The sequence below is a fragment of the Suncus etruscus genome, chromosome 14, assembly GCF_024139225.1.
Source record: "Suncus etruscus isolate mSunEtr1 chromosome 14, mSunEtr1.pri.cur, whole genome shotgun sequence".
NCBI lineage: Eukaryota > Metazoa > Chordata > Mammalia > Eulipotyphla > Soricidae > Suncus > Suncus etruscus.
Genome location: NC_064861.1, coordinates 92,725,731 through 92,747,804, shown reverse-complemented (window position 1 = coordinate 92,747,804; position 22,074 = coordinate 92,725,731). Strand labels below are relative to the sequence as shown.

The window sequence follows — 22,074 nt, the reverse complement described above, 5'->3', positions numbered from 1 at the left end:
CCCTTGAGCCTGCCAGGAGCGATTTTTGGGTGCAGAGCCAGGAGTAACACCTGAGTGCTGCTGGGTATGGCCCAACATCCCCTCAAAAATTCAGGTTGAGGGGCCGGAGAGATAGCATGGAGGTAAAGCGTTTGCCTTTCATGCAGGAGGTCATCGGTTCAAATCCCGGCGTCCCATATGGTCCCCCGTGCCTGCCAGGAGCAATTTCTGAGCCTGGAGCCAGGAATAACCCCTGAGCACTGCCTGGTGTGACCCCAAAAAAAAAAAAAAAACCAAAAAAAAAAAAAATTCAGGTTGAGGGGCCGAAGTGATAGCACAGCGGCAGGGCATTTGCCTTGCATGCGGCTGACCCTGGACGGACTTGGGTTCGAGCTCCGGATTCCCATAGGATTCCCCGAGCCAGAGCGATTTCTGAGTGCATAGCCAGGAGTAATCCCTGAGCGTCACCAGGTGTGGCCCAAAAACCAACCCTTCCCCCCAAAAAAATTTCAGGGATGCAGGGCCAAATTGATAGCACAGTGAAGATAGCTCTTGCCAGGCACATAGCCTACCCAGATTCAATCCCCGGCATCCCTTATGGTCCCTGGAGTATGGCCAGGAGTGATCCCTGAGTGCAGAGCCAGGAGGAACCCCCGAGCACCACTGCGTCTGGCCCTCAAACAAATAGTTCAGGCTGAAGTGAGAGCTGATGGTATAGCAGGTCTCCCAAAAGCCAGGAGCTGCTGAGACCTGTGAAACAGACCACGGTGTGGCCCTCAAAACATGTAATGATGGGGCCGGAGAGATGGCGTTTGCCTTTCATGCAGAAGGTCACTGGTTCGAATCCTGGCATCCCATATGGTCCCCTGAGCCTGCCAGGAGCGATTTCTGAGCATGGAGCCAGGAGTAATCCCTGAGCACTGCCAGGTGTGACCCAAAAACCAAAACCCAAAAAAATAACAAAACAAAGCATGTGATGATGGGGCTGGAGCTGTAGCAGAGGGGAGGGTGTTTGCCTTGTATGAGGCCTACCTGGCTTTGATTCCCGGCATTCGGTTGGGTCCCTGGAGCACCACCAGGAATGTTTCTTTTTTTGGTTTTTGGGCCACACCCGGTGACGCTCAGGGGTTACTCCTGGCTATGTGCTCAGAAGTTGCTCCTGGCTTCGGGGACCATATGGGATGCCGGGGGATCGAACTGAGGTCCGTCCTAGGCTAGCGCAGGCAAGGCAGGCACCTTACCTCTAGCGCCACCGCCCGGCCCCAGGAATGTTTCTTGAGCACAGAGCCAGGAGTAACCCCTAAGCACTGCTGGGTGTGGCCTGAAAACCAAAACCCTGTGACTGTGCTAGTGGGGTCTGAACCCAAGGCTCTTTGGGGAGGGGGAGAAGAACATAGCTGGTGATGCTCAGGGGTTACTCCTGGATGTACTCATGAATCTTGGTGGTACTTGTGAAACTTGAAGGCCCATCTGGGATACTGGGAATTGAATCCGGGTTGGGTAGCATACAAGGCAAATACCCTCCCTGCCTTTTTTTTTTTTTTTTTTTTTTTTTGGGTTTTTGGGCCACACCCAGCAGTGCTCAGGGGTTACTCCTGGCTGTCTGCTCAGAAATAGCTCCTGGCAGGCACGGGGGACCCTATGGGACACCGGGATTCGAACCAACCACCTTTGGTCCTGGATCGGCTGCTTGCAAGGCAAACGCCGCTGTGCTATCTCTCCAGGCCCCCTCCCTGCCTTTCTATAGCTCCAGCCCCTGAACCCAGGGCTCTTGCCGGCAAAGCAGGTTACTTCAACCTCCAACCCCATCTGGGGGGCCCTTGACAGGCCTTTTCATTCCAGAGAGAGACTATGTTTTATGGTATCAATGTGTAGCAGAGAGAACCAAAGAGCAGGAGGCTGATCATGCCTGGTGAGAGCCTCCTGCCTTGGTCCCCACAAGAGATGCCAAATAGTTCCCTAGCTGCAGAGTGTCAGGGAGAAAACGGCCTGACAGATGCTGACACTCCCTCACCTCACGCCCTCGCAAGCTCAGCCAGGGTGGAGGCGAATTTATTGTACCCAGGCAATGGGGGATGAGGAAGGTCTCAGGGTTAGGGTTGCGTCCTCCATCAGTCTCCCATGGGCAGCCACAGGGTCTTGATTCGCGTGGCCCGCCGGGTCATCTCGATGCAGGCCTCCTTATCCTTATCCTCCTGGTCCCAGTTCTGCCGTTGGCCCCAGTTTACCCACACAGACTTCAGGTTTCCTGCCGAGGCCCACTCCACAAATTGGGAGCCCTGGCGCGGGGAGAAGAGGGGATGTCAGACCTCCTAGAGGTGGGGGATATAACAGCTGCCCCCTTGCAACAAGGGCCTTCAGAAGAGGCACTGTGGGAAGCTTGGGATACCCAGCTCTGGGCCAGACAAGATCCTGGATGTTGAGGGTAACTGAGGCAGACGCTGGGGCTATGGTGCTTTTGGCTTCTGAACAGTCCAGAGGCAAAGAAATGGAGGCCCCAGGGAGCTGCTGACCCAGAGTTCAGAAGGGGAACAGGGGGCGTGTCACACTATGGGGCCAGCACTCTGGTGCTAGGTGTGGTCCTTAGGGGCCCTAGGATCCTGGTTTCCAAGGAGTCTCCTAGGTTTAACAACAGGGGCATGAAAGGGGCAAAGCCACATTCCCCAGCAAAGGGGGAGCCCGGAGGGTGGAAGTGAAGGCAGGAAAGGGGGTACCTGCTCAGATCCGAAATACCACAGGGCCTGGACGTCCTGGTGCAAGGCTAGAACTCGGGTCAGGTGGTCCTGGTCTCCCGTCAGCACGTTCACGAGGCCCGCGGGCATCGATTTGGGCAGGTTCTAATGAGAGTGGACCAGGAGTCAGGACAGGTCGGCAGGGAGGGAGAGGGGACACAGGGAAGCGGGGTGGTCAAACGGCTTCCTGAAGGCTGCGGGAGAGGCTTGGGGACATGACAAGACATGACATTCGGAGAGTGGGAGATGGTGATACCCTGCAAATCTCCAAGGCGGGGAGGGGGCAGGTGCGACTGGGTACGACCACCACGGCGTTGCCATAGGCGAGGGCGGGGGCCAGCAGGGACACAAAGCCGAGTAGTGGCTCTTCGTCCGGGCACACGATGGCAATCACGCCCACGGGTTCCCGCAGCTGGAGCACGGGGCCCCGCAGCTCGGATACCTGGAAGATGAGATGGCAGGAGAGCACGGGGTGGGGTGGGGGTGGGGCGTAGGGAGCCTGACTCCACCCCCACTCGCACAGCTTCCTCTGTGGTCCATCTTTTTCTCTGTTCACCCCAATCTTTCACAACCCCCCATAACACAACTCTCTGAGGCCTGACACGGTTTATTTATTTATTCCCAGTCTGGTCATTTAGTCGAGCGAGTCTCCACCTCTCTGAGCCTCAATTTCCCCACCTTTGTTTAGCTTTTTGGTTTTGGGGGACATACTGGGTGATGTCCAGGGGTTAATGGCAGAGCTCAGGGGTTATTTCTTTCTTTTTTTTTTTTTTTTGGCCACACTCTCAGGGATTACTCCTGGCTATGCACTCAGAAATTGCTCCTGGCTTGGGGAGACCATATGGAATGATGGGGGATCGAACCTCGGTCCATCCTAGGCTAGCGCTTGCAAGGCAGATGCCTTACCTGTAGCGCCACCATTCCGGCCCCTCAAGAGTTATTTCTGCCTGAGCTCAGGGGACCCTGTGGGATGCTGTGGATCGAACCTGGGTCAGCCGCGTGCAAGGCGATTGCCCTATCCACTGTGCTATGGCTCTGGCTACGGAGCACTGGTCTTATGCACATGAGGGAGGCCTTATGTCTAACCCGCAACACCACAAAAAGCAAAAAAGCAATCCAGGGGCCAGAGTAATAGCACAATGGTACGGCGTTTGCTTTGCACATGGCCAACCCAGGAAGGACCCGGGTTTGACTCCGGGCATCCCATATGGTCCCCCGAGCTGGCCAAGAGTGATTTCTGAGCTCCGAGCCAGGAATAATCCCTGAGTGTCGCCGGATGTGGCCCAAAAACAAAAATAAAAACAAAAAAAATTCAAGCTCTGAAAGAAATTAAGTTGCTTTCTTTTTGGCCGGGACTAGATCGAATTGAACAGGACCATCTGAAAACCCTGTGGGATGGGGCTGAGGCCATTACACAGATGAGAAATGAGACTCACTGCTGGTCATGGTGGGGGTGGGAGCCAGGGGATGGGGCTGGAACCCCAAGCCTGGCTTGTCCCTGAGTTATGGCCCCCAGTCGTCCTCCCCCACGCCCCGTCTGCCCTTGGCCCTCACCTGCAGGGTCTGCCCTTGGCTCTGTGCTGCACGCAACCCCCAGTCCTTCAGCTGCTTGACACTCAGTTTCATATCATCATTGTTCGAACTCAGGTATTCTTGCAGCGTAGAATTGGGTTTCTCCAGTGCTTTCGCCAGCTCCCAGAGCACTGCCCTCCGAGTTGCCGGCAACTGAGTCAGCCACCTGCAGCGCGGTGCACAATGAGTTAGTGTGTGGTGTGGGGCAGCTCTTCCCGGCCCTCCGGCACTAAGTGCCATCTCTCTCAGACCCAGAGAGCCAGACCCCGGCCTCCTCCCTCAGACTCAGGGATCCAGACTCACCCCAACTTCCTGTCAGAATTTGGGATCCAGACCAATGCCCCCTCTCTCAGATTCAGGGGTTTAGGTTCCAGCCTCCTCCCCCAGACCCAGGGGTCCAGGTCCCAGTTTTTTCCCCCTCAGATCCAGGGCATCAAACCTCCCCACCCTTCTCCTTCAGATCAGGAACCCAGCCCCTATCAGCCTCCTCTATCAGACCCAGGACTCCAAGTTGTAGAGGTGAGACTTTGTATTTCATCAGGTCTTGGTGATCCTCAACAGCCCTCCAGGAACCACTGGGCTTTCCCAGGTGGCCCCCACTTACCCCGAGGCGGCTTTCTGGGCAGCTTCCACAGCTTCCTGGATGTCTCTGGCTCCCCCCTCAGTCACATAACAGTGGAGGCGGCCTTTTGAATCCTCAATAGGCCGCAAGCTCCGGGACCCTGTCGCCTGGAAGCGGCCTCCCACGAAGAGCCCATAGGGGCGTACTGGGCTGGAGCAAGGCGTGAGGATATGCTAGGATTAGGGCTTCACCCCACCGAAGCTGGGGAATCCCAACTCCTCCTCCCACGAGCTCTTGGGGGCTTCAAATTTCTGCTCCATGGGCTTGTAAGGGACCTCAACTTCCTGGCCTGTCAAGTATCTGGGCGACCACAATTGAAACACTTGTAAGGTGGGGCTTTAAGGATGTGGGGGTGTGGCATTAAGGACCAGCAATTCTTTTTTTTTTTTTTTTTTTTTTTTGGTTTTTTTGGGCCACACCCATTTAACGCTCAGGGGTTACTCCTGGCTATGTGCTCAGAAATCGCCCCTGGCTTGGGGGGACCATATGGGACGCCGGGGGATCGAACCGTGGTCCTTCCTTGGCTAGCGCTTGCAAGGCAGACACCTTACCTCCAGCGCCACCTACCCGGCCCCAGGACCAGCAATTCTTGCAAGACTTGGGGACCCCTGCTGGCTCCAACAAGCCCCCTCAATTCAGGGGCAACAGTGCTACAGTTTCCACTGCCTGCCCCCCCCATGGCACCCCAGGGCACAGCTAGGCACAGCTCACTTGTTTTGGGTCATATGCTCCACCGGGAGGGTGGAGGTGGAGAGGCCGAAGGTTTTGTAGTCCAGATGCTCAGAGATGAGGGGCGGCAGGCCGGGCATCTTCTCAGGCCGAAGGTACTCGTACAGCGCCTGGGGGTAAGCCTGTCAGAGGAGTGCCAGGGGGCGACCAGCAGGCCGGCCCGGGGTGGGGAGGTCTCACCTCTATACCCCCGTGCCAGGAGGATCCACTCTCTTTACAGCCACCAGTGGGCACCGCGGGGTCTCGGAGGCCGTGGGCATTGATCCAGACACTGCCCATCTGGAGGCTGGGGCCAAGAGGGACCATGAGAGAAGGGGGGCAGTTTGGGGGCACCCCAGGTCGCAGGCTGAGCCCAGCCATGCTGACTAACCTGTAGCTCAGCTCCAGGGCCTGGCCTAGCCGTTCACTCCACACGCTGGCACTGGCCCCCCGGGGCGTCCCATTGGCCAGTGCCAGCGCCTCCTTGGGGGTGTGGAAAGGGAAGGCCAGCACCATGGGCCACGGCACCTAGAAGGGGGTGGGTGCCAGAGCCTGGGAAACCCCTTCTGCCACACCACAGCTGCCAGCAGGGTCAGTATGGGGGCTTGGGGTGGGGGGGCGGAAGAGGATGTCTGGGAGCCTCAGGACTGAAGGGCCTCACCTCTGCCTGAGCACATGGGGACGCAGGGGGCAGGTCGGAGACCAAGGTGGGTGGGAAGAATGGGCCATGTGAAGGCATATCCCCTGCCTGGAACACCTGGAGAGAGAAAGTTTAGGCCCCGTGCCTCCTCCCTCAGATCCAGGAATCGAGGCTCAGACCTTCTCCCTCAGACTGGCATTCCAGACCCAGTGCCTTCTCCTTCAGCCTCGGGAATCAGGTCTAGGCCTCCTCCCTCAGGTTGGCATCCCCAGCCCAGTGCTTCCTCCCTCAGACACCAAGATCCAGGCCCAAATTTTCTCCCTTCTACTGGCATTCCATAACCATGCCCTCTACTTACCTGTGCGCCCTGGTTCTTGGCCTCGCAGATGTAGCGTTGGGCCAGGTCCCTCGAGGCCGCCCCTCGGATGCCCATATCCACAGCTCCGTCCAGCCCTTGGCCGGCCCGAATATGTGCCATGCGTGCCCGGAGCCGTGTCATGCTGTCCTCCCACACGGACTCTTGGATGAGGAGCCGGAGGCCACCCTGTGAGGGAGAGAGACCGCAGAAGGGCAGACTCAAGGCCCATCCACAGGGAAGGTGCCCACGGGGAAAGCCTGGGAGATGCCCAAACCCAGGCAGGAGGAGGGAATCCCAGGTAGCCACTGAGGCGAGTCTGTGGGTGTGAAAAGCCGGACATTAAACAAGCAGGTCTGGGGACACACACGCCCAGCACAGGGGAAACACGGAAGGGGTATGGGGACCTCACCGGACTGCGGTCGGACCAGGCCGCATCCACGATGCCCTCCACAGCTGAGTCCACATCGGCTGCATCAGTCAGCAGCAGCAGTGACTCGGCGCCCAGGGCCAGCCCTAGATCGACCCCGGTGCCCGCCATGCTCTGGCGCAGGGCACGGCCGTCCTGGGGCAACATCATGATTAGTAGTGTGTGTGGGGGGGACCCTGCCAGGCCCTGGTCCCCTCCCTCCCGCCCTGAAGGTACCTCCACAGCACCACAAAAGGCCACTTTGCACACTCCGGGCTGGGCGGCCAGGACAGGGCCCAAAGAGGCAGGACCACAGATGACATTCAGGATCTTTGGGCAAGAGTCCAGCTGCTTCGCTAGCTGGGCCAGGAGCAGCAATGTGGGGCAGGGCGGGGGTGCTAGGACCACCACTATGCAGCCTGGGAGAAGGAAGGGAATGGGGTGAGGGGCTAAGGGGTCTGGAGCTTCAGACCTCGGCTCATCCAACCCTCAAACCTGAGTCCTGCTCATTGTCTCCTTCAGGCCACAGAATTCAGTCAGCCCTGGATGTTTCTGCCCTCAGACCCAGGAGTTGAGCCCTGGACGTCTCCTGCCTCCTCCCATCATACCCAAGAGTCCAGAGCCCTGGCCTTCCTCCTCCCACACATCCTGGTCCACACCCGGCAGTGCTCAGGGGTTACTCCTGGCTCTGAGCTCAGAAATCGCTCCTGGCTTGGGGGACCATATGGGATCCTGGGCATTGGACTCTGGTCTGTCCTGAATCTGCTGCGTGCAAGGCAAACGCCTTACTGCTGCTATGCCACTGCTCTGGCCTGTTAGTTCATTTTTGAAAGCCACACCACCCAGTGGTGCTCAAACCCGGGGCCTCTTGCATGCAGAGCCCAAACTCTGGGGCACATCACTCACCCGCAGCCAGGGCAGGGCAGATCCGCCACATCATCTCCACGAAGGAGAAGGTAGGGGGCAAGATGATGCCCACGATGCCTGTAAGACAAATGAGGAGACTGGATTCTGGAGGCTGGTTCAGCAGGGCAGGCTGGGGGTGGGGGCGGCCTGTGGCTCACCCATCGGCTTCCAGCCTGACAGCTCCTTCTCCAGGAAGAGGCTTTGGTCTGCGTAGTACTGGAGCAGCTGCAGGGCCAGTGGCACATCCCGGTCGCGAACTTCTCGAACCGACCGACCCGTGACCAGCGAATCAAGGGTCCACAACAGCCGCTCATTCTCTTGAATCACCTTCGCCAGACTGTGCAGAAAGCAGGGGACGGTCATGCCCAGAGTCCCCTTGGTGGAAAGGAGCCCAGGAACATGAGTAGTTGAACTACAACTCCCATGAAGCCCTAGGACTTCACTATTCACAGGTATGGGGAACCATAGATTTATGGGAAATGTAGTCCAATACATGAGACCTTGGAAAAGTGCTTACCTGTAAATAACCCTCCTCCGAAAGGTGCAGGGAAATTAATTAACTAATTAATTAATTAATTAATTAACTTTGGGTCATACCCGGCAGCTCTCAGGGGTTACTCCTGGCTCTGCACTCAGAAATTGATCCTGGCAGGCATGGGGGACCATATGGGATGCCGGGAATCAAACCACCTTAGATCTTGGGTCTGCAGCTTGCAAGGCAAATGGCCTACTGCTGTGCTAACTCTCCGGCCCCTTGTTTAAATTTTGTAGCCACACCCAGCGATGCTCAGGGCTTACTCCCGACTCTTTGTTGAGCAATCACTCCTGGAGGTGCTTAAGGACTGTATGGGATGCCAAGGATTGAACTGGGTTGGCCACATGCAAGGCAAGTGGCCTCCTCGCTGGACTAAGGCTCCAGTCCTGAGTATAGATGTTTGAGCTACTAAGGACCAAAGGCTATTGGAAATAAGAGCATTGGGTGCTAGGGTGTGGGTGAAGACACCCCCTCACTCTGCTGGGCTCCTCACCCCTACAGCTTTACCTGGTCAGGTACTGGGTGCGGCGGCAGACGGGCACACGGCTCCAGTTTTCCAGCTCAGCCCGAGCTTTATCCACTGCGGCTGCAACCTCCGAGGCCGAGGCCTGGAGACAGGTTGCTAAGGTTTTCCCTGGGAAGATCAGTGGGTATCAGGAAGGGAGCCCTGTGGGGGAAGGGGAACACAAAGACTACCAGGCTTGCTTCGCTTTGTTTGGGGGTCACACCAGATGTGCTCAAGGCTACTTCCAAGTAGGGCTCAGAGAACTAGAGAGGTACCCCGGATTGAACCCAGATTGGCCACGTGCCTGGCCAGTGCCTTCCCCTCTGAGCTGTCCCTCTGGCCCTAGGTCTGAGCAGCACAGTTCAAGGTGGACCTTATCCCCACTAACCAGGACTGGCTTTCACTGGGTGGTGACATTTGATAGAACCACAGTGAGGGGGACTGTCAGTGATAGGGGTCAAGATTCTCCGTCTCCCCTTCCCTGGAGCCCAGAGCAGAAAAGAGGGGATCCACACACCTGTGATGGGGTCCTGGCAAGGCACAGAACTACTGCCTTCAGGTCTGAGCCACTCTCCACCGACAAAGTGACCCAGTGGACTGTGGGCATCCAGCCAGGCCTGACAGAGGAGACAAGGTGGAAAAGGGTTGAGGGAAGCAGTTGGTGGGGCTTGGGGCCTACCCAGAGTCCTCTGAGAAGGCACCTATGCCCAAAGGGTCTCCATCAGCTTGTTGTCTTCTAGTATCTTCTTTTTTTTCCTTTTATTTTTGGGGAGAGTCACATCTGGCGGCGCTCAGGGGTTACTCCTGGCTCTGTGCTCGGAAATTACTCCAGGCAGTGCGCAGGGAACCATATGGGATGTTGGAGATCAAACCCAGGGGGGTCTCGTGCAAACACCCCCACACTGGCTGTGCTATTGCTCTGGCCCCCATTCTTTTCTTTTTGTGTTTTTGGGTCAAACCCATAAACTTTGGGGTTACTTCAGGTTTTGTGTTTGTTTGTTTCTGCACTGAACCCAGCAGTGCTCAGGGGTTTTTCCTGGCTCTGCTCTCAAGAATCACTCTTGGTGGGTTAAGGGGACCATATGGGGTGCTGGGGATTAAACCTGGCTCAAACATTTGCAAGCAAGTGCTCTCCTCTCCCACAGTCCTGTCACTCTGGCCTCTACTCCTGGCTCTGCACTCAGGAATGATCGATAAGAGTGCTATGGTCCCCTGAGTCTGCCAGGAGAGATTTTTTTTTTTTTTAGGTTTTTGGGCCACACCCAGCGTTGCTCAGGGGTTACTCCTGGCTGTCTGCTCAGAACTAGCTCCTGGCAGGCACGGGGGACCATATGGGACACCGGGATTCGAACCAACCACCTTTGGTCCTGGATCGGCTGCTTGCGAGGCAAACGCCGCTGTGCTATCTCTCCGGGCCCCAGGAGCGATTTCTAAGCATAGAGCCAGAAGTAATCCCTGAGCACTGCCAGGTGTGACCCAAAAAACAAAGAACAAAAACAAAAACAAACAAACAAACAAACAAAAAAAGAGTGCTATGGGGCCGGGTGGTGGCGCTGGAGGTAAGGTAAGCCTTACCTGCGCTAGCCTAGGAGACGGACCGCGGTTCGATCCCCCGGCGTCCCATATGGTCCCCCAAGCCAGGAGCGACTTCTGAGCGCATAGCCAGGAGTAACCCCTGAGCGTCACCGGGTGTGGCCCAAAAACAAAAACAAAAAAAAAAAAAAAAGAGTGCTATGGAGGACCCTGTGGGATGCTGAGGATTAAACTCAGGTTGACCAAGTGCAAAGCCAGCATTCTCCCGGTATGTAATCACTCTGGTCCCTCCATCTCTATTTCTACTTCCTTTTGGGGTAAGGGCCCACATCTGGCGGCACTCAGGGGTTACTCCTGGCTCTGCACTCAGAAATCGCTCTTGGCAGGCTTGGGGGACCATATGAAATGCATTAAACCTGAGTTGGTGCGTGCAATGCAAACACCCTACTCGCTGTGCTATTGTTCCAGCCCCTCTATTTCTACTTCTGATTTTCTTCTCCCAAATCAGGGCTAAATGCAACTCACAGTCCCTGACTTTCCTCACCTACAAACCCTCTCGGCTCTCAGCCTGCCTAATGCCCTTTTTTGGACTCAGCCAGCGGGTACCTCCTGGTTTGCAGGAAAGTGCAAAAAAGTTTGGGCCATGGAGAGATAGCACAGAGGCGTTTGCCTTGCAAGCAGCCGATCCAGGACCAAAGGCGGTTGGTTCGAATCCCAGTGTCCCATATGGTCCCCCGTGCCTGCCAGGAGCTATTTCTGAGCAGACAGCCAGGAGTAACCCCTGAGCACCTCCGGGTGTGGCCCCCCCCCCAAAAAAAAAAAGTTTGGGCCAGTAGGACCAGAAAGGCGTCTGCCTCACAGATACAGGTCGGGAGTTACACTCTCCGGTTCCTCACATGTGCCAAGGATGCTGCCTTCAGCTCTGCAGCTTGAGCCTGGCAGCTTCAGGCCACAAGCTGACTCCTGGTTGTCTCCCAGGCAGACCTGGGGAAGCACCACAAGAAGGGGTATACCCCAACACTAGCTGCTGGCTTGGATGTAGACTCTGAACATTCAGGTGACTGATCCTGGGGCACAACGAGAAAGTCATGGCAAGCCAGGTGAGCACCACAGTACATTTGAGAGCACCACTATCGTGACATGCATGCAGCACCCCCTATTCCCCACCCCACCCTCCAGGCACCACAGCTGAGTCCTTATTACAACATCAGCAACAGTGAGGGAAAAGAAAATAGGGAAGAAGGGCAAAGTTAAATGATCAGTTGAAGGCCCCCAACTAATACCCTCAGGGATAAGTTCATTGGGGTTACTCAAACAGGAGCCAGGAAGGGAAAGGAAAGGAAGGGGGGTGGGGGACTGGAAGGCAGTTGGGTCTCAAAGCATAATTTATGGGAACCCCCAATGTGTCATGTGGTCTTGTCACAGAGAAGCTGGGGGGGAATATAGAATCAAGGGGTCCAGTCTAGGAGAGCGTTGCTGGTTGAAGCTGAGCCTTAGGTCAACAGGGGTTCAGGCTCTGTGCTCTGTGGAAGTTGGCACAAATTCCTTCTCCCCCGCAAGAAAAACAAAACCCTCCAGAATGTTCGCAGGCTCTGCGCAGGCCACACGCATGTGAAGAGTCTGGTTGGAGGCGGGCCTCGGAAGCTGGGCCCCAAAACTACCCTGGCAATGAGAACCAGCTGATTTATGTCAAGGAATCAAAGCCAAAGGTTGCCAAATGCAGGGATTTTTCTTTCCAAACTGGAATCCCGGATGTTTACACAAAACTAACTGGCCACTAACTTGTTTTTTCAAAAACAAGGAAGACCAAAAAAAAAAAAAATGTTAGTGGAGTTTGACCCCTGAAACTTAAGGCTGGGACCTTCGCTTGGGGGATTATGGGTTGAGGGAGAGCATGGGCTTGGGGATCCCCAGGCTTTCCGTTCAGATCTCAGACCCTTTGATTTTTGGGGTCATACCTGGCAGTGCTCAGGGGTTACTCCTAGCAGCTCAGGGGATCCTAGGGGGTGTCAGGGGATCAAACCCCAGTCGGCCAGGTGCAAGGCAAACACCCTTCCTGCTGTACTAAGGCTCTGTCCCCAGATCTCAGCGCCTTTCAAGGCACTGGTGACCTATATGCCATCATTCAGCCTTCAGCCTGTGTAAGGTTATCCCTGAGAACAATGTCAACAGGGGATAGGTGGGGAGGGGGAGGCTCTAGCACTGCCTTCTGGGAAGATTATATCCAGCCCTGAGGCTGCCCTGCCCATGTGAGATCTGATCATGGCCTCTCAGCAGAGTCCACCACCGGGCACCTTCCCTATGTGGGACCCGCTGTACCTTGTCCCTCAGTCCCTGAGCTGAGTCCACACTATGATTTCCCAGATAATCAAGGCGCTCCCAGGGGTCAATTATCTCTGAGAACATACATGGGGGAGAGACTTCACAGGTCCCTGGCTCTGGTCCAGGGCCTCAGGTTGGCTGTCCCTAGCTTTGGAACCCAGTTCAGAGGTCTTCCTCGGGGTGTCTTGGGTGGGGACACCCCGCTGAGAGACCAAGCTGACCCCAACCTTTGTGCTGCTTTTACTCTCTTCTCCAAACCAGGTTCCTCTGGCCTTTGTCTCTGCCCCCACCGGTCATGTGGTCTTTCTCCTGGGGTGTCTTATGCTGGAAAGTTCTAAGGAAGAACCCCACTGCAGTTTCGATGGGCTTGCACATTACAGAATGTCCCAAGAACCCTGGGCTGGGGTGATAATACAGCGGGTAGGCTTGCCTTGCACACAGCACACAGCCGACCTGGATTTGATCCCCAACCCAACACCCCATAGAGTCCCCCAAGCCCCCGCCAAGAGGGAGGATCCCTGAGCAACACTTGGTGTGAGCCCCCCCAAACAGAAACAAACAATAAAAACTTTCTGGATCACAGGAAGCCTCCCAGAGTCCTGGGAAACGCTGAGGGCACAGTCCCCCGACAGTCCTGGGGGTGAATCTGAAGCACCCTACCACTGGCCCACACCAAGGACCCTGAAGAACTAGGGGGAGCCTGGGAGAGACACTCTGAGATGGTCAGTCAGATCAGGGAGGACCGTTAAGAGGAATTTTGGGGTCCCAAGAGTGCCCCAGAAGCCTGAGGCCTTGGGGGAGGCCCCCACAGGAGGTCCCGAAGAATCATGGGAAGTCGGGGCATTCTGAGAGACCCCAGAAACCGAGGGAGCGGGTCGAAGGAACCACCAGAGTAGGAGAGAGTTCAGGAGATGAATGTGGGGGAACCACTGGGTCCCTAAGAGCACCCCAAGGGGGGACAAAAGGCCGCCGGCCTGGCAAGCCACAGGAGAGCCTGGTGGCGGGAAGCGCAGAACCGGAAGACGGTCCGCCGCGGGGGATCACGGGAACTCGGGGCGGAAGTGGGGAGACCCTCACCACGGCGCATGCGTCGCTCTCCATGGCTGGTCCGTACTCCAGCGAGTCGAAGATCTCCCGGACGCGGGGCGCTGAGCTGGTCGTCGTGGCCATCGCCTGCCCGGGCCGGGTTCCCTGCGAGGACTGGGCGGAGCTGAGCGGCGCTCGCACCCCGGGTGAACCGAACCTGGAGGTCCAAAGGGCGGCACCACCCTCGGGCCCAAAGGCCGAGTCTAGGCTGCAGGACTGCAATTAGGACAGCTCGGAGCATGCGCAGTCCCCCCCAAAGAGGGTTTTGGGGGTGGGAGAAAGTGGGAGTTGGGGGGCGGGATTCCAGATTTAGGGAGGTCCCCACTTGGGGGTCTTCCTACCTCCTGTTGGAGGCGGGGATAAGAGCTTTTCAGGCCCCCAGATAATTCATTAATATTGGTTCCAGTCGAAATCTAGGGGTTAGGGGTCCGGAGAGATAGCTTGGAGGTAAAGCGTTTGCCTTGCATGCAGAAGGACGGTGGTTCGAATCCCGGCATCCCATATGGTCCCCCGAGCCGGCCAGGAGAGATTTCTGAGCATAGAGTCAGGAGAAACTCCTGAGCACTGCCGGGTGTGACCCCAAAATAAATAAATAAATAAATAAATAAATAAATAAAATAATTAAAAAATACAAATGTGCAAGAAAAATGTAGATGTGCCAAGAGCACAGGAGCAATCCCTGAGCGCTGCCGGGTGTGATCCCAAAACAAAACAAAAAAACGAAATCTAGGCATTGGAGAAATAGCCCAGTGGATAGATAGGGCGCTTTCTTGCACGCGGCCTACCTGGGTTCCTGCCTAGAGTCAGGGAGTTAATTCCTGAGCAAAGTTTTGAGCCGGGTATGGCTCCAAAGTCCCCCCTCACACACATAGTTGATAAAAATTTAGGGAACTCGCTGAATAAGATTAAAAAATCATTTAAGGGGCCCGGAGAGATAGGGCGCTAGCCTTGCAAGCAAGCAGCCGATCCAGGAAGAACGGTGGTTTGAATCCCGGCATCCTGTATTGTCCCCTGTGCCTGCCAGGACAGACTTCTGAGCACAGAGCCAGGAGTAACCACTGAGTGCTGCCGGGTGTGACCCCAAAACCAAAAAACAACAACAACAACAAAAAACAAAACAAAAAAGACCAACAAAAAAGTGTCAATCTAGGTCTGCTTTGAGAGCTCTGAGACTGTCTTCTAGCCAGGCTGGACGAGGATACCCAGCTGCTGGGCCTTGCATTCCTGGTGGGCGCTCAGGGTTAGGTCCATGCGCCCTTCATTCTTATTAAACAATACCCCCCCCCCAGGCCTCAAAGTGTGTCTTGTTTTGTTTTATTTATTTATTTTGGTTTTGGGTTAGACCTTGGCTCTGAGCTCAGAAATCGCTCCTGGCAGGCTCGGGAGCCCTACGGGATGCCAGGATTCGAACCACAGTCCGTCCTGGGCCATCAGCGTGATGAGCTATAATCTCTCCTGCTCCACAAAGTGTATCTTTCATCGATGCCGGAAGCGTGTCATTCTTTGGGCGCCGCCTCCCTCGGTATTCAGTTTTGATTGGCTGTTGGCTGGACGCCGGCTCGAGGCTGGCCAATGAGCGTTGCGGACACCGGAAGTGTGGCTTTCCATGATGGCATACAACCGGAAGTGTGGCATTCGACTCTGACACTCGACCGGAAGTGTGGCAGACGTGTAAATTTTCTACTCGGTGACCCTAAAGAATCCCCGTCGATGCTTTAATTCTCGGTAGAATCGAGGACGGTTTGCTGCCCTGGGTGGAATTCTAGTCTCTGGCCGAGTGTTTAAGTTTTAGGACAGAATACTGGTTGTTGGGAGTGGGCCCCACTGTTCAGATCGCGGCGGGGGCTCCGCTGGAAAGGGGTTGCTGGGGACGCCTTGTTGTCGTTCCCTGGGCCATGGCAGACTCAACGCTGTTAGTGTCGGAGCTGAGCGAGGCGGAGGCAATGAGCGCCCAGACGGCTCGTTTTGAGGAATTGCTCCTGCAGGTGCGAACTGACTGAGCGACCCCCGCGGATCCACTTGAGTCTTGAGTAATTCTGGGGCGAGGAGAGAAGGGAAAAGTAAATGATCCTGGAGATGAAACTGCAGCTCCCATGCTGTAATGCATATGCCCGTGCAAGTTGCAATGATTGAGGTCCACTTCTAAAGTTCTGGCAGATGTGAGAGTGGGATTGGGGTACCAAGGGTTCCGCAAAGGAGCAGAGGGACATATATACACATAAAACACTGCTCAGTTTGAGGGGAAAGTGCTGGGTCAAACCTGGAAGCTTCTCTTCACACAGGCCTCCAAAGAGCTCCAACAAGCCCAGACATGCCAACAAGACTCTACAAAGATCCAACCTCAGCCTGGTAAGAAAAGGAAAAAAATTCCAAGAGAGAGAGAAATCTCACAGAGGGGCACAGAGACTTGGGGCAGGGTCAACATAATGGAATCTAGAGGCCTGGGGATGAAGTATGATAAAGACCCCAAGAACCCAAGAGAAGAGGGGAAGACAGGAGTGAGTGGAGAGGGATACAGGAATCCCAAAATAGACCTGATGTCAGAGTCAGGAGCTGGGAGGAGAACAGGTTGAGTGGGTAAGCCTGCTGGAAGGTGGGCTGGAGGTAGAGATGTCCACACTGACCCTTTTTACACAGGTTTCTGCGTAAAGACCTCCTCCTCCGAAGGGAAGGTTTTCATCAACATTTGCCATTCGTCCTCCATCCCTCCTCCGGCTGACCTGACCGAGGATGAGCTGCTTCAGATGCTGGAGGAGGACCAAGCCGGCTTTCGCATCCCCATGAGTCTGGGGGAGCCTCACGCCGAGTTAGATGCAAGTTAGTGATTCCAGAGCGCCTGTGAGCGGTTCCCTCTGTCCTTCCTTCCCTAGAACCTTAGTGTCTGGCCCAGGAGCAAGAAGTCCTGGCCCCCTGATTTTGCTATGTGGGCAGTCCTGGTTACACCCACCTGGCTAGGCTAACACTGTTCCCTAGCCCACTTCTGGGCAGCAGAGGCTGGGTTGGGCATTTTTTTCTTTTTGGTTTTGGGCCACACCCAGCAGCACTCAGGGGTGTTGGGGATTGAATCTGGGTCACTTGCATGCAAGGCAAGTATGCTGCCTGCTGTATTATCTCTCTGGTCACTTTGTATATTTTTTTCCTTTGGTTTTTGGGTCACACCCAGCAGCACTCAGGGCTTACTCCTGGCTCTACGCTCAGAAATCGCCCCCAGCAGGCTCGGGGGACCATATGGGATGCCAGGATTCAAACCACCGACCTCCTGCATGCAAGGCAAATGCTTTACCTCCATGCTATCTCTCTGGCCCCCACTTTGTATTTTTTTTATTGATATTATTTATTTGGGGGCCACATTTGGCCAGGTTCAGAGGCTACTCCTGGGTCTATATTTGGGGTTTTGCTCCCTGCAATGTTTGGAGATACTATTGGGTGTCTCTAGGGCAGAAGCTTAAAGGGACATGGTACTGGAGCAATAGTACAGCAAGTAGGCCGCTTACTTTGCATGAAGCCAATCTGGACTGGATCCCTGGTACCCTATGTGGTCGGTCATGGTCCTTGAGCACTACCAGGAGTAATTCCTGAGTGCACAGACAGTAATTACCCCTGAGCATCGCCTGGTATGACCCCAAAATCAAAATAAAAAAATTCAAGAGATGGGGCCGGAGCAGTGGCGCAAGGGGTAAGGTGCCTGCCTTGCCTGCACTAGCCTAGGACTGACTGCGGCTCAATCCCCCAGCGTCCCATATGGTCCCTCAAGCCAGGAGTGATTTCTTAGCGCATAGTCAGGCGTAACCCCTGAGTGTCTCTGGGTGTGGCCCAAAAACCAAAAACCAAAGAAAATAAATAAATAAAGATTCAAGAGACAAGGTCCCTGGAGAACTGTAGTGTGAAGGGCACACCACACAGGAACTCTAGCCTTGGTGGTCCTTGGGATGGCTGTGCAGAGAGAAACAGGGTGAGCCCTGGGATTTGTTGAGGTCCACCAGGCCAGGAACAGAGGGAGGATAAAAAGGATGGTTTGAGGGCCCGGAGAGATAGCACAGTGGCGTTTGCCTTGCAAGCAGCCGATCCAGGACCAAAGGTGGTTGGTTCGAATCCCGGTGTCCCATATGGTCCCCCGTGCCTGCCAGGAGCTATTTCTGAGCATACAGCCAGGAGAAACCCCTGAGCACTGCAGGGTGTGGCCTAAAAACAAAAACAAAACAAAACAAAAACAAACAAACAAAAAAAAGGATTGAATCTGGCCCGGAGCTCCGTCTTCCTGAAGGTTTCTGGGGAGTCCCTGATTTTTCTGCCTCTAGGTCTGAGTGGTGGGGTGCCCCTGGAGAGTTGATGCGGGTGCCTCACCCCCTTTTCTCTTCCTGCAGAAGGCCAGGGTTGTACCGCCTATGATGTAGCTGTCAACAGTGACTTCTACCGGAGGATGCAGGTGAGTGCAGGGCTGAGGGTGAGGCCTGGGGTGGGGTGGGGCCTCTTCCTGCCCCCCTGATCACCCTGCATTGCTCCTCCCTCTCCCTCTGCCAGAATAGCGACTTCCTGCGAGAGCTTGTCATCACTATCGCCAGGGAGGGCCTGGAGGACAAGTACAAGCTGCATCTAAGTTCAGGTGAGGGGTAGAGCAGCTTGACGTCAGCCCGACCGAGACCCCGGATAGTGTGGGTTTTTATGGGGCATGTGGCTGGAGAAAAGGGTTGAGTTCCCAGGACACTGGAGCCAGAGGTCAATTCAGGACTCAGTGCATACTACAGAGGGATGACTTTATTTATTTATTTGGTTGATTGGTTGGTTTTTTGGGTTCACATCCGGCAGCTCTCAGGAACTACTCCTGGCTCTATGCTCAGAAATCGCTCCTGGCAGGCTCAAGGGGGGGACCATATGGAATGCCAAGATTCGAACCACCATCCTTCTGCATGCAAGGCAAACACCCTAACTCCATGCTATCTCTCCAGCCCCATGAGAGGGATTATTTTAGACTGAGCATCAGTTGGGGTGGAGAGGAACACTGGCCTCTGAGATGAACTTGCTTTAGGGGCCGGAGCAATAGTACAGCAGGGTAGGGGTTCACCATGCATGTGGCTGACCCAGGTTCGATCATCGGCAGCCTATAGGGTCCCCGGAGCACCGCTAGGGGAGTAATTCCTGAGTTCAGAGCCAGGAGTAACCCCAGAGCTTTGCTGGGTGTTACCCCAAAACAAAAACAAGATGAGCCTTGCTTAAAGGGTTGTGTGTGGACAGCTGGGCTGGAGCAGAGCCAGAATATCTTGGAGAGGAGCCGGAGAGATGGCATCGCGGTAGGGCATTTGCCTTGCATGCAGAATGACTTGGTTTGAATCCCGACATCCCATATGGCCCTCCGAGCCTGCCAGGGGCGATTTCTGAGCGTAGAGCCTGGAGGAACCCCTGAGAGCTGCCAGGTGTGATTTTCCCTCCGCCCCCACAAAAAAGAATATCTCTGAGAGCAAAATCTTATTGGCCTATACCTGGGGGCGGAGCCAGAATATCTCTGAAGGCAAAATCTTACTGGCCTCTATGTTGTGAGGGGCGGATCTTGAGGCATCCAATCTTCACTGGATGGGGGGTGACTGCGCCTTATCCCGTAGGCAGAGGGGAACCCCTGACCCTGGTGCATCTCCCCTCTCGGCAGAGTGGCGCCTGTTGCAGAATAGGTCTTTCCTGGGATCCATCTCGCAGCAAAACATCCGCTCCCAGCAACGCCCTCGCCCTCGGATCCAGGAGCTGGGGGACTCGGACCCGCGCATCCCCATGGCAGCTAAGGAAGGGTACGCTTTGCAGAATCTCCTCTTTTATTTTATTTTAATTTTTTTTGCAGGGTTACACCCGGCAATGCACTGAGCTGACTCGTAACTCTGGATTCTGGAGTCACTCCTGGTGTTGCTTGGGAGACTGTAAGGATAGTGACAGGATCAGACCTGGCTCCCTCTTTGCAAAGTCAATTTGTTGGGGATGGTGCTGGGGCCCTCAAACTTGGTTAGTGGGGTGGGTGTGGGTCACACAGCCTCACTTGGACCAGGCTGAGTGATATTCTGCTACTGAGCCTCCCACACTCTCGGTGCTCCTGGGAACCCCAGAAAATGAGCAGCAGAAATCCCTTCGGGGGAGGTATGGGAGAGAGGAAGAAGGAGCACTGCCTAGGGTAGAGGGACATCTGTGCAGAGGCCCGGCTGCTCTCAATCCAATGCTCTCCCAGCCCTGAGACGCCTCGCATGAACCTCTGGCTAGAAGCTCCTGACCTTCTCCTGGCTGAAATCGACCTCCCCAAGCTGGTGAGTGCCAAACCTGGGTTGGGGGTGTCTGGGAGGGTCAGGGGGCTCCCGGGGACTTGTTGTCATGTGAGTCTGGGTCCTGTACGCCCACTTCCAGTGCTGTCCTGCCACTTGAGACTCTTGAAAATCAGCCTCGGGGCCGGAGCAATAGCACAATCAGGAGGCGTTTGCCTTGCATGTGGCCAACCCTGGTTTGATTCTGGCATCCCAAAGAGTCCCCCAAGCCTTCCAGGAGTGATTCCTGAGCGCAGAGCCAGGAGAAACCCCTGAGCACTACCGAGTATGGCCCAAAAGCCAAAAAATATAACAACAATAACAAAAAAACAGATTCAGTGTTTCTTTTTTTTTTTTTTTTTTTTTGGTTTTTTTTTTTTTTGGGCCACACCCGGTGACGCTCAGGGGTTACTCCTGGCTATGCGCTCAGAAGTCGCTCCTGGCTTGGGGGACCATATGGGACGCCGGGGGATCGAACTGCGGTCCGTCTCCTAGGCTAGCGCAGGTAAGGCAGGCACCTTACCTCCAGTGCCACCGCCCGGCCCCAGATTCAGTGTTTCAATGCACAATACTTCTTTTGGTGATGCGGGGGCTGAAAGGAAAGCTTGGACTATGCTACCCAACCTTGCTTGGAAGCTGATCCCAGCTCTCTGCTCAGGGGTCTCTCCCAGTGGTGCTTAGGAGATTGTTTCTGTGAAATCGGAGGTGGGAAAGGGGTTACTAATAGATGTTGGCCATATGCAAAGCAAATCTTAACCCCTGTGCCATCTCTCCAGTCCCTCTTTTGTGTCTTTCTGCTTGGTTTTGGGGCCACATCTGGTGATCTTCTGGTGCAGTACTTGCGGGGGTTCCTCTTGGGACTGTTTGAGGGTTCCTCTTGGGGCTGTTCGGAAGCCTAACCATGTCATGTTGGAGATTGAGTCCAGGCCTCCTGTGTGCAAAACCTCTGTGTGACTTTTATTTATTTATTTATTTTTTGGCACATCCAGTGGCACTCAGGGGTTACTTCTGGCAGGCTTGGGGGACCATATGGGATGTTGGGGATTAAACCCAGGTCCTTCCTGGGTCGGCTACGTGCAAGGCAAATGCCCTACCACTGTGCTATCTCTCTGGCACACCTAGTAGCCTCTGGATCTTTTGCTGACCCGCTCACAGCTTCTGCCTTCCCTGCTGTGGGGTGGAAGATGGACTGTTGTCACTCTGTCCCCAGGATGGAATCCTGGGACTGTCACTGGAGATTGGGGAGAGCCGTCTGGTGATGGGGGGTCCTCAGCAGCTTTACCATCTGGATGCCCACATACCCCTGCGCATCAATTCTGACAAGAGCAAGGCGGCTTTTCATAAGAAGAGGAAGGTATGCAGGGGCCAGGGAAAACAGGCACACGGCATGGGACCCCCATCTAAGAGAGGTGAGGGCTGAGCACTGAGTCTCTCCTTTTCTCTCTCTCTGCAGCAGCTGATGGTGGCGATGCCCCTTCTGGCAGCACCTTCCTGACCAGGGGTCTCCGGGTGTTTCCAGTGTGGCTCTCTGGAAATAAAAAAATTTTGGCTTTATTTTGTGTTCTGGTAGGAGTGTATTGAAGGGGGATGAACATATTAGGAGTCACTGCCTTAGCTAGGCCTCTAGTTGTTCCTCATTAATCTTCCACATGACTGACCCCCCTCTTTCTTCTTTTTTTTTGGGGGTGTTTAGGGGTTATGTCCTAACTCTGCATTCCTGGTAGGCTTGGGGGACCATAAAGGATGCCAGCGATCAAACCCGGCTTGGCAAATTCCAAAACCAATTCCCTACCCTCTGTGCTATAGTTTCAGACCCCCATGTTTGCTCCCCAGGAGGAGCCCCAAGCCCATCAATTAAGTCTTCAAGGCCCCACAGGGCCTGACTTCTCCCTGCT

The 22,074-nt window shown here is 55.1% G+C and overlaps 2 protein-coding genes across 3 annotated transcripts; one reads left to right on the top strand and one right to left on the bottom strand.

The window, feature by feature from the left end:
- Nucleotides 1-1,976: 1,976 nt before the first annotated feature.
- ALDH16A1 (aldehyde dehydrogenase 16 family member A1) lies at nucleotides 1,977-14,092 on the bottom strand. Of its 2 annotated transcripts, none has more exons than XM_049786174.1 (17): nucleotides 13,896-14,092; nucleotides 9,481-9,580; nucleotides 8,966-9,092; nucleotides 8,082-8,260; nucleotides 7,924-8,001; nucleotides 7,255-7,436; nucleotides 7,021-7,173; nucleotides 6,612-6,797; nucleotides 6,275-6,370; nucleotides 6,005-6,141; nucleotides 5,815-5,920; nucleotides 5,617-5,744; nucleotides 4,888-5,055; nucleotides 4,266-4,449; nucleotides 2,968-3,153; nucleotides 2,694-2,816; nucleotides 1,977-2,258 (listed from the first exon to the last, which is right to left on the bottom strand). In XM_049786174.1, exons 1-17 carry the CDS (start codon nucleotides 13,986-13,988, stop codon nucleotides 2,091-2,093), a joined length of 2,394 nt encoding a protein of 797 aa, XP_049642131.1. In that variant the 5' UTR covers nucleotides 13,989-14,092; the 3' UTR covers nucleotides 1,977-2,090. The 2 variants fall into 2 exon arrangements, with proteins under 2 accessions (XP_049642131.1, XP_049642132.1); XM_049786175.1 differs by having other exon boundaries at nucleotides 4,888-5,078; nucleotides 5,640-5,744.
- A 1,440-nt stretch (nucleotides 14,093-15,532) lies between these two features.
- On the top strand, nucleotides 15,533-21,731 carry PIH1D1 (PIH1 domain containing 1). Its single transcript, XM_049786203.1, has 9 exons — nucleotides 15,533-15,889; nucleotides 16,187-16,253; nucleotides 16,542-16,721; nucleotides 18,269-18,330; nucleotides 18,426-18,507; nucleotides 19,546-19,681; nucleotides 20,110-20,185; nucleotides 21,390-21,533; nucleotides 21,633-21,731. The coding sequence occupies exons 1-9, from the start codon at nucleotides 15,800-15,802 to the stop codon at nucleotides 21,672-21,674; spliced, it is 879 nt and encodes a 292-aa protein (XP_049642160.1). The 5' UTR covers nucleotides 15,533-15,799; the 3' UTR covers nucleotides 21,675-21,731.
- Nucleotides 21,732-22,074: the final 343 nt, after the last annotated feature.

What these genes read in the sequence shown, in the direction of transcription:
- ALDH16A1 (XM_049786174.1), bottom strand. Translation starts at nt 13,988, where the DNA reads ATGGCCACGACGACCAGCTCAGCGCCCCGCGTCCGGGAGATCTTCGAC. An exon ending in CCAAGAACCAGGGCGCACAG is followed by an intron (nt 6,371 to 6,611) that starts GTAAGTAGAGGG and finishes TTCTCTCTCCAG; the next exon opens with GTGTTCCAGGCAGGGGATAT. An exon ending in CCTGGCACGGGGGTATAGAG is followed by an intron (nt 5,745 to 5,814) that starts GTGAGACCTCCC and finishes GCTTACCCCCAG; the next exon opens with GCGCTGTACGAGTACCTTCG.
- PIH1D1 (XM_049786203.1), top strand. Translation starts at nt 15,800, where the DNA reads ATGGCAGACTCAACGCTGTTAGTGTCGGAGCTGAGCGAGGCGGAGGCA. An exon ending in AAAGATCCAACCTCAGCCTG is followed by an intron (nt 16,254 to 16,541) that starts GTAAGAAAAGGA and finishes CTTTTTACACAG; the next exon opens with GTTTCTGCGTAAAGACCTCC. An exon ending in CAAGCTGCATCTAAGTTCAG is followed by an intron (nt 18,508 to 19,545) that starts GTGAGGGGTAGA and finishes CCCTCTCGGCAG; the next exon opens with AGTGGCGCCTGTTGCAGAAT.